The sequence below is a fragment of the Zeugodacus cucurbitae genome, chromosome 3, assembly GCF_028554725.1.
Source record: "Zeugodacus cucurbitae isolate PBARC_wt_2022May chromosome 3, idZeuCucr1.2, whole genome shotgun sequence".
In the NCBI taxonomy this organism is placed as follows: domain Eukaryota; kingdom Metazoa; phylum Arthropoda; class Insecta; order Diptera; family Tephritidae; genus Zeugodacus; species Zeugodacus cucurbitae.
Genome location: NC_071668.1, coordinates 49,011,482 through 49,021,919, shown reverse-complemented (window position 1 = coordinate 49,021,919; position 10,438 = coordinate 49,011,482). Strand labels below are relative to the sequence as shown.

Below are 10,438 nucleotides of genomic sequence, written 5' to 3'. Positions count from 1 at the left end.
TAATATGGTAATACATAAAAATGATATATATAATGCTATACTAGTTATCGTGCGTTAAGTGTGCAATTCATACATTTTCTAACATTAATATAATTATGTACTAAATTAAAGTAGATGGTTAAACTCATATTTTTTGGCTCTGCGATTTTTTTTCGCTTAACAATATTGGTTTTTCACATTTGTCTGAAATTCTATTGGTGAACATACTAATAATATTATAAGGCAAAATGGGGTAAAAACAAATTTTTATAGATTTTTATTGCTAATTAAATATTTAGAAATTATTGCTAAAACTGTCAATGTCTTCAGAATTTGAAGCTTTTTCATGTGTTACTATTTGTGTGTAGTATTTCATTAAAAAAAAATATTAAAATACTTAATATTATTTTATTGCAACTAATACAATTTTATAAGCAATAAAATACAAATGTTATGTAATTTTTATTTAAACTGACGTATAGATAATTTGTTTTTTTTTTTTCAAAGTATAAATTAATTACAATTCCTTAATATTCTTCTGTTCCGAAGTTCGTCATACTCAAAATGCATTTTTATACTATGCTTGAAAGTATTCCTTTTGAATGTTATTGATCAATTTTTCGAGGTCTATTCGAATTTTAGTATATAAATATGCATCGATTTGTGATTTAATACAAATGATTTGAAATTTAAAAGCATAACCAAAATTTATACTTTCTTTTTAGTAAAATATCTTCAGAACAGCAATAATTTATACCTAAACTTGGCATTATTTTGTGGTCGTTATTATTCATATATATTCTTTACAGTAAATACTAAATGTGTATATACTTAAAATTTACTAGCACCTTGGCAAACAAATATAAATTTCTAGAACTTAGAGGTACAATCAATATGCAACTATTCAATGTGGTTATTCACGAAAAATAATTATTGTGATTTTTACGAATTCGCGGACAATCGACTCCAATATGTACATTTAAACAGGCTGTTGGACAGGCTAAAATGTATATGTATTATATATCGTGATTGTTTATTTTTGCACGTTTCAAAATAGACGACTTTGTTCACCACATCTATAGTTTTAACAGCAAAAAGTTGAACATGATCAAGAATTTTGGAGAGCCCCTCAGAAGATGAAGAACCCCGTACCTTACAATCCTCCAATTTTTTATATGTATATGTTTATTTCAATATTAAAATTTTTCTTCTCCTGAATACGACAGAGTGCGCAAAAAAAACGTTTATAATAACTAATTTTAAATGTTAGTCATTATTTAAATTACATAATTAAAATTAAACATCGATATTTAGGAAAAATATATATTTGGTTTATTTTTAGTCCGAGTGATTGACAAGTTACGTTCTTCCAAAACCAAACTGTCTTAAGGCCAACTAAAATATAAAGTGTCAAACTCTGTATGAAATAATTATGGAATGAAAATACTGCCTTTAGATTGTTTATTTTATATTAAAAATTATTATAATAAAAAATAATACAATAAGAACATATTTAGTTGATTTAACAAACAACTGCATATAGTATTACCAGGACGGATGAAAGTAACACACTTAAAGTGTTAATTGAAAATTGTCATCAATGTGTCTGTTTAAATTATTTGTTGACTTATTACTTAGCGCTAAATTAAAACTGTAACTTTAAAAAGGTATCTAACTCAAACATTTCAAACAGACAAACCACTTGTTTTCATTTATATAAATACATAAGCACAAACATATGTGTGCCTAAGAACTTACATGTATTTATCCTTTTTTCGGATTAGCTTAGCATTTGGCTCACATTATCAATACAATCTTCTTATATAAAAGTTAGTCGAAACCAAAATAGGCGACACGCCATTGTTATGCTATATATTTCAAGATATGTTGAAAACTTGAAATTGTATACATGGATTTGATCGAAAACACATAATAAAATTGTTTTTGTAGTCACATTGCAATAGAGTGGAATGCAAGTATACTTCAATTTTCGTGATTTACCATTTCGTATGGACTGCTGCACTTAAAAACAAATATTCAACAGACCAATACTACAAACTACAAATACTGATGTGACTACATATCCATGTACATATCAAACCTTAATTTTATACATTTCCAAAAGCTATGTTCGTCAAATATGGTATATATTGGTTTCACCCACTATTGCCTAAGTGTTGCTTCTACTGTTACTGCTTTCGCTATTTGTTTGACCAGTATTGCTGCTAAAACCGCTACAACAACTATTTTGTGTTGCTTTTGTGCCAAAATTTCCAAGTCCAATTGCATCTGCGGTAGTTTTATTTGCATTTGAGCCGTCTTTACTCCGCGCCTGATCGATTAGTTCAGCTGCAATCTCATAAAATAGACGTTCAACATTTTCGGCTTCTTTAGCTGATGTTTCAAGAAAATACATATCATGTTGTTTCGCAAATTCCTCACCAATTTGTGTTGGTATTTCCCGATCATCTCGATCGGTTTTATTACCAACGAGTATTTTCAAAACTTTCGAATTAGCATATTCCTGTATTTCACGCAACCAGTCGGGCAAGCAGTCGAATGTCGGTTGGCAACTTATGTCATATACAAGTATCAATGCATGTGCTGATCGATAATAACTTTGGGTTATTGAACGGAAACGTTCCTGACCTGCAGTATCCCAAATTTGAAGCTATGGATTATAAACATTATGAAAATATTAATTATTTACTAATTTTTTAAATAATTTATTTGCGCACCTTTATTTTTTCGCCCTCAACTTCTACTGTTTTGATCATAAAATCAACGCCAATGGTGGCACCTTGACCAGGTGGAAATAATCCTTGTGTGAAACGGCGCACCAAACAAGTTTTTCCCACACCCGCATTGCCAACAAGTACAATTTTGAATAGAAATTTGTAGTCCTCCATTTGGCTACTTTATTTAGCTATAAAACATATAAAAAATGTTAGAGTCTTTTGTTTTATGCCTGGATTTACTAGTTAAGGAAATTGAGGAATGTATGCACAAATGTATGTATTTCAAACGCAATACACTTTAAATAATTTTAATATTTTCGAATTACTTATACAGTTAACAAAGTGCACTTGAAATTAATTCATAGTTTTAAAAGTGTATTTCATTTTCGTCCCCCAAATGCATGGTACTTTCTAATATGACATCATAACTTATTTTTCCTTAACTCACTCTACCTCCAATACCATAGTGGTATATTTGATGATCAATATTGCGTCCCACCCGTGTAATGATGTTTAAATATCTCTTAAATACGAAAATTTTGACAATATGGTTGTTGCAACACTCACCTGTTCTATGCGTGTTAAAAAAGGTGACTCAACTATTTTGTTTTTTTTTTACTGTATAATTTTAATGTTGAAACTTTATGTTGAGTGATTACCGATTATTAATTTTTTCATATATATGCAATATACATATGTATTTGAAACAATTTTATGATCTAGCACATATTCTTGATATTACTTTTTTATAAGCTAATTGAAATGATGGCCAAAACCTTGTAAAATTTGGCATGTAAACAAACACAATGATGCTTGCTCGCTATTTTCATATCAATATTAATCTATTCAACTATTGACTTTTTTCATGTTATGGACCCAAACAAATTTACGCACTTGATTCTTTTGCTACAAAAGAAAATCTCATAACTATTCTGACTTTTGAAGTTTTCGAGGCCCACCTTAAATTATAACAAATGTTATGTTGAACACTCCTATGTGTGGTGTTATTTACTATATAAGTATATGTATGCGTTCATCTATGAATTTTCGCTTGTTGGCCAACCCTCGTGAATTTACTGTATGAGTGGTGTTCATTGTCTTGTAGAGAATATTGTTTTAAACAGAGCCGTCGAAATCGCTCTATTTTGTAATGTTCTATTCTATATATTTCATTGTTATTCTGTAAAGGAAGCGCAATTGAGAATATATCAATTTACCGCAATGTTGTGATAAATTAAATAGAGAAGTATTTAAAATATATTTATAAAAATCTCGCAAGGCTTCTCCACAGGCGCAATATTTTGTCATGACATCATTTTTGCTGTTCATATTGCTTGTGGCGACGTCATATTGCTTATAGGTTGTCTTAAAAATGTTTATGGCAACTATTGCGTCTTTGTCACTTCGGCAGTGTGACAGATCAGTTTTGATTTTCATAAAATATTCAGAGAGACAATATATGACAAATACAAATGCATGAGTCTGATGTTTTTGTGAAAATTGTAATTAATTCGTTTTGTTTCAAATAAAAGCAGTAGTTCGATGAAATAATAATAATCATAAATTTTCGCCAACCTCTCACTTTTTAAACGGAGCTCAAAAATGCGCTTCAGAATCTTGCAAAATAACAAATGTCCTCAAAAAAACTTTGCCAACGGCAATGGCAATCGATTTGGCAGTTTTAGAAAATAATTATTGCCTATCGAGATGACCACTAATGCCTTCGCTATTCACATTTAATTTATTACCACAATTGCTAACGCATTTATGATGATTGTAATCGAGTCTCGAATCGCTTTGCGTCGTGCGTTCTTCGTTTACCTTCGTTCTTCGATAAGAAAAATAGAAGTTTCCATGCTTTTTCATATCGTCGTGTGAAATTTAATAACTATTTACATATTAAAACATTATACAAGTATATAAGTGTTATTTAAAAAGCGCAAAACTATCAGAATATAAAATACCTTTCTTACAAAATAGGAATTGTGTTAATTTAATATCCGTGGTTTCAATAGAAGGAAGGGATCAAACATATAACTAGACAACATGGCCGAAGATTTTGATGTTGAAGCTATGCTGGAAGCACCATACATAAAAAATGTAAGTTTAACAAACATAGCATACCATACTTTATCAAGTTTTATTGACAAAATATGATTAGTGACGAAAAGGTAAAATGTGGTTACTAGAATATTTAAAAGGTTCACTAACATTTAACATTTATCTAACATCATATAATGGTGATTGCATTACTGTGCATTATTAGAGAAGAACCCTGTGTTTTCTCGTGGTATATATACACATGAATTAACAATCGACGAGCCTGGAATAGAACAAAAGCCGAAATGACATAAGTACATTTATATTTAAATAAACCAATTTAGGTGCTTCTCTATAATCAAAAATACAAAATTTAAATTAAAGGACAAACTATAGAAAACCCCTCTATTTCTAGTAAACACATTTAAAACTTATCTCTGAACACCACAATCAATGTGAGATTTTCATATGCATTTATTGTCTGATACTGCGACCAAAAGTATTCATTGCATTTTCTTGAATCAAACAAAATTATGTCACTGCAAGGTAAACGAAATTCTCTGACAATGGTAACATTATAAATAATGAAATTATTATCGGACAGAGGTGAAATAAGTATATACTCTTATTACAAACCACTACAAAATATGATACCTTTAAAGGCGGCACAAATGAAGATAGCGTTTCTTTATGAAAAATTATCCACAATTCCACCATGGGAACTTATTAATTGTTTATTTTATAAAATGCAGCTAGTTTCCACGCAAACAAAATGTAGTTTTATTTTTAATACATATACTTTATACTCTTCAGGTTCATTGTAAACATTCATGTTTGCGGAGTACGCTATCAAACCTTGATTAGTAAGCCATCGTATTATATATAATTTTCCTTAAAGTACATTAAGTAAAAAGTTAACAAACTATAAGTATACTTACTATAAATAATAAATGAATTTGTAAATATAAACATAAATATTTATTAGGGTTTATTATCGTGATATCAATTAATATGTTTGTAGTATCAAGCATGCAAATCCCTAGCATGAAATGGTATTATTGTGTACAATAGTTAAAGAGTATTTAAAATAATTCAAAACGTTTAGTTGGATCTTATAGTCAATGAACAATTTGAATTTTAGTCTGATTTTGATTATCGTAATAGATAATCATTGAAAACTCTGAGTTGTTTACAAAATTGATTCCCTTTTTGGACAAAATAAAATTTTAAGTACAACAAATCATACTTAGCAACGTATTTATTAATGAGCACAATTTCCAAATTTATTTTTATTTAAGGCATATACATAATAACGATTCAAAACGAAGTCAATTAATATTTGAGGAATAGGGGACGTGTTTCATACACTCATTATTAAAGAAAATACAGAAAAGAAGATTTAATAACTACTTTTTTAACTTATTTATTTTATTATTCACTATTATATAATTTTTTTTTATGTTTTCTCAAATTTGTTTGATAGTTACATTTATGTCTGTATATTTTTTACGAGAAATTAGGCCTTCTCCAAGATTTTAATATATAGAAGTGTATTCGCCTAACACATTTCTACTGAAATTCGGCTTCTTTATAACTTTAAACGCTCATTTTGTTAACAACTTATTGAATTGCTATGAATTGTGAATTACATGTTAAGGTTAAAACCACATTGTGTGGTAAACCATATTTTTTGGGAAAAATATTTGATTATTTAAAAATCAAATATTACTTTTTTATAATTTATAAAATCTAATTTTGCAGTTATACATTGAACAAGAGAAGATTTACACAGAAAGTCATAAAAATTTTGGGCGGGCTCTATGTTCTACCTGTATGTATGTATGTATTTATTTTTTTTTTTGGAATTTTTAATTTTCTTGCTGGCACATTAATAAATGATGTGGTTGCTCGCATCTATATGTTTCCTCATCAACCACTCAGGATAATCCTATTTGAAAAGATACAAAAATAAAAAAGACACATTCATAACTCGAAAAAATATGAAATAATTCTCAAGGGTGAAATGTCTTTGCAGAAATCGTAAAAGCTCAATTTGTTGCTAGTGATTGTTTTGGTCATTCTAACGATTAAAGCCGGAGACCATTTGGTAAGTTTGAATGCGCCAGAAAAAAATATTTCGTCTTTAAAAAAAAACGTATAATATTGTACTAAGAAACTTTGTATCGATGCATTTTGTATGTCAAGCAAAAACTAAGTTTTCTTTTTGTGCTAAATCTTAAAATACATACATAATTATATCTTAAAAACAAAACATTTGAAACGTTTGAAAATATAAAATGAACTGAACGTGAACTAAATTTCAGATAATCTCGTACATATTTGCGTCTGTGTGGCAGCACTTGTCTTAAACAAACAGGATTTTGAAGGGCAAAACCAATTCACATTATCTACCACCTACCTACTTCACCCCAAAATATGACAATAAAATACCACTTCAACTTTTCGAATCGAAATCGAATGCTTGAGCAAATTGCATGAGAATATATTTGTGAGATATTTCGCTGCGGAGCGAAGGTTCCACTCAATATTCTGAAGCAAGCCAATAAACAAGAGTGTATATTGCAATAGAAAGATGCTACATCAAACAATTAAATGAATAAAATCATATTTATAATAAAAACAAATGAAAAAAATAAAAATCATAATACATAAAAACCAAATGTAAATGACTGAAGCAATGGACGAATGAGTGGTGGGATATTAGCCATCAAATTAAGCCCATTGCTGCAAATTAAACAAAAAAATAATTTATGTTTTCATAGAAAAAAAGATCTAACTAATTCCTTTGATTTGCTTTCTCTCATTCGCTCAACATCAAATTTTTAACGAACCAAATTCGATTGACGGCAAACCGCAACTTGCACGTCAATTGCGTCCTACCACACTTCCTTCTCCTATAAATATATGTAAAATAGAATGCAGCCAGTCGGGGAGACCACGATGCCAGCAGCCGCAAGTCACCATACAGAGAACATGAGGAGAGTAGCAGTGGCAAGGGTGGAAGCAAATCTTCATCTTCAGTACATTTGAATGGACGCAAGCATTATTCAAGGTAAGTTACATTAATTTTCAACTGATTGCATAATATATTTTGTCTAAATTTTTAGAAGTCGTTCGGGTTCACCACGTACTACAGATAATCGCAAGGGACGCAAATCAAAGGACCGTGATCGTCATCGCGATAGAGACGAAAGTCGTTACTCAAGAGATAGAGATCGCACTCGTGATAAAGATCGCGTACGTGATCGGGAACGTAATGGCGAACGCGAACGACGTTACGGATCACAAGACCGCGATCGTGATCGGCAACGTGATCGTGATGCTGAGAAACGCCGTAGTCGGTCCAAAGACAAACGCCGCAGTAGTCGGTCACGAGAACCTGATCGTCGTTCTCGAGAAAGACGTGGTAGTAGACCACGCTCTGAACGACGACGTACACGTTCCCCAACGCGGGATCGACCCTCTAGAGATAAAAAGTTAAGCCCAATTCGTGAATATAAAGTTGATCGACCTGGATTTGGTTCAAACTCAAGAGAAAGAAGGTATAAATTAAATATATATATGCGTATATCAAATATATAATATTAATTAACATTATTTTCAGTAGCAGGCGCCGTAGTAACTCTCCAAGACCATTTCGACGCGGTAGAACACCACCCAACGGTCTTGGCGACAGATCTCCTCGTGCCGATCTGAGTCCAGAGGAACGGGATGCGCGCACCGTATTTTGTATGCAACTGTCCCAACGCATACGTGCCCGCGACCTGGAAGAATTCTTCTCAAGTGTCGGAAAAGTGCGAGATGTTCGCTTAATAACCTGCAACAAAACAAAACGGTTCAAAGGTATAGCATACATTGAATTTAAAGACCCAGAATCGGTTGCACTAGCACTGGGGTTGTCGGGTCAAAAACTACTGGGCATTCCAATTTCTGTTCAACATACACAGGCTGAAAAAAATCGTATTGCAAATGCTGTACCCACATTCACACCTAAAAATCACACTGGACCAATGCGATTATATGTGGGATCGTTGCATTTTAACATTACTGAAGATATGCTTAAGGGTATATTCGAACCATTTGGAAAAATAGACTCCATACAATTAATTATGGATACTGAGACTGGTCGATCTAAAGGATACGGATTTATTACGGTACTTTATATATATTCTAGTAAAATTTTATGTTGTTAATAAAATCACTTTTTTTATCGCTATTTTTCGACTATTGCAGTATCATAATGCGGATGATGCAAAAAAAGCTTTAGAACAGTTAAACGGATTCGAATTGGCCGGGCGACCCATGAAGGTGGGAAATGTGACTGAACGTTTAGATATGAACACGTCTTCTTTGGATACGGATGAAATGGATCGCAGCGGCATAGACCTCGGTGCCACTGGCCGATTGCAGCTGATGTTTAAATTAGCTGAGGGTGCTGGCTTGGCAGTGCCACAAGCTGCAGCCAACGCATTACTAGCCACTGCACCACAACCAGCACCAATTCAGACTCAGACTCAAACTCCGGCCATAGCTACACAATGCTTCATGCTATCCAATATGTTTGATCCCCGCACAGAAAATAATCCGGCATGGGATAGTGAAATACGTGACGATGTCATTGATGAATGTTCAAAACATGGCGGCGTACTACATATTTTTGTTGATAAGGCTTCACCAACGGGAAATGTCTATGTAAAATGTCCAAGCATAACCACCGCTGTGCTGGCAGTAAATGCTTTGCATGGACGCTGGTTTGCTGGTCGTGTCATTACCGCAGCCTATGTACCATTACTGAATTACCACTCTCTATTTCCGGATGCAATAACAGCAGTTAATTTGTTAGCTTCGAAACGAAAGTCCGGTGAATAAGGCTACAAAGAAATGCTTAGTCATAAGTATACGTAGCGATGATTGGCTTTCAAATTTTATACATCGGTTGTTTGATGATGTTCACGTTATGTTTACCATGCATTCCTGCTGTTCTAATGCTAGAAAAGATATTCGATCCACTTATCAGATTGCATCGTTTTTGTAGGGACACAACGTCCTTGTCAAATTAATTGCATGGGATTTTATTAAACATCTGTCTAGTTATAATCAAATCGTTATAATTTTTTCTCCTAATTTGTATTTTAGTAGAACTTTGAAATTTAATATACTGTATAAATATACAAAACCATATAATCTGAACACTACAATGAATAAAAAAGACGTTTAAACTAATTTTAAATGAACGAGAAGTTTACAGCTTATTTTGTAGAAGAATTTTAAAATTAATTAAAACCCATGGTCAACGTAATTAACAGCACAAGTACAATATTCGTATATAGCACATTCATTTCCTATTTTTGATCTAGTGATCAATGACTAAATCGACTCAACTGATAAAACTCGTTAACATAATTCGTAAGTCCCGATTCTTTCAGAGTCTGTCAATATAATGAAATGAAGCGCCAAAATAAGGCAGGTGTTTCATTCACGCGGCAAAGCATAGAAAGTAGCTAAAATCTGTATGCTATGAAGATTATAAGAACTCAAAACATTTTTCAATACACGTTGGTCGCGATCACTTATTAAAGGTCTAAGGGAAATTTGTACTTTATCATCGGTAATTTAAATAAATTATTTTGCGAAGATTTTCTTTAAACAAAATTGCAATT

General features: G+C 31.8%; 2 protein-coding genes across 7 annotated transcripts; one reads left to right on the top strand and one right to left on the bottom strand.

The window, feature by feature from the left end:
• Window positions 1-1,421: 1,421 nt before the first annotated feature.
• Rab30_1 (ras-related protein Rab-30) lies at window positions 1,422-3,940 on the bottom strand. Of its 5 annotated transcripts, XM_054227551.1 has the most exons (4): window positions 3,285-3,940; window positions 2,718-2,905; window positions 2,422-2,650; window positions 1,422-2,328 (listed from the first exon to the last, which is right to left on the bottom strand). In XM_054227551.1, exons 2-4 carry the CDS (start codon window positions 2,886-2,888, stop codon window positions 2,150-2,152), a joined length of 579 nt encoding a protein of 192 aa, XP_054083526.1. In that variant the 5' UTR covers window positions 2,889-2,905; window positions 3,285-3,940; the 3' UTR covers window positions 1,422-2,149. The 5 variants fall into 5 exon arrangements, with proteins under 5 accessions (XP_054083526.1, XP_054083525.1, XP_011190762.1 ...); XM_054227550.1 differs by having other exon boundaries at window positions 1,422-2,650; window positions 3,677-3,935; XM_011192460.3 differs by having other exon boundaries at window positions 1,422-2,650; window positions 3,285-3,931.
• Window positions 3,941-4,481: 541 nt separating this feature from the next.
• Window positions 4,482-10,012, top strand: LOC105217457 (RNA-binding protein 39). 2 transcript variants are annotated; one of them, XM_011192465.3, is made up of 6 exons: window positions 4,482-4,632; window positions 4,698-4,817; window positions 7,694-7,830; window positions 7,886-8,320; window positions 8,383-8,932; window positions 9,012-10,012. In XM_011192465.3, the coding sequence occupies exons 2-6, from the start codon at window positions 4,764-4,766 to the stop codon at window positions 9,645-9,647; spliced, it is 1,812 nt and encodes a 603-aa protein (XP_011190767.1). In that variant the 5' UTR covers window positions 4,482-4,632; window positions 4,698-4,763; the 3' UTR covers window positions 9,648-10,012. The 2 variants fall into 2 exon arrangements, with proteins under 2 accessions (XP_011190767.1, XP_011190768.1); XM_011192466.3 differs by having other exon boundaries at window positions 4,529-4,817; window positions 8,386-8,932.
• The last annotated feature ends 426 nt before the right edge of the window (window positions 10,013-10,438 follow it).

Excerpts from the sequence above, each read along its gene's own strand:
- LOC105217457 (XM_011192465.3), top strand. The coding sequence starts at position 4,764 with ATGGCCGAAGATTTTGATGTTGAAGCTATGCTGGAAGCACCATACATA. Across the intron at positions 4,818-7,693 it reads AAGCACCATACATAAAAAAT|AATGCAGCCAGTCGGGGAGA; the intron begins GTAAGTTTAACA and ends TATGTAAAATAG. Across the intron at positions 8,933-9,011 it reads AAGGATACGGATTTATTACG|TATCATAATGCGGATGATGC; the intron begins GTACTTTATATA and ends CGACTATTGCAG.
- Rab30_1 (XM_054227550.1), bottom strand. The coding sequence starts at position 2,888 with ATGGAGGACTACAAATTTCTATTCAAAATTGTACTTGTTGGCAATGCG. Across the intron at positions 2,651-2,717 it reads TTGAGGGCGAAAAAATAAAG|CTTCAAATTTGGGATACTGC; the intron begins GTGCGCAAATAA and ends TATAATCCATAG.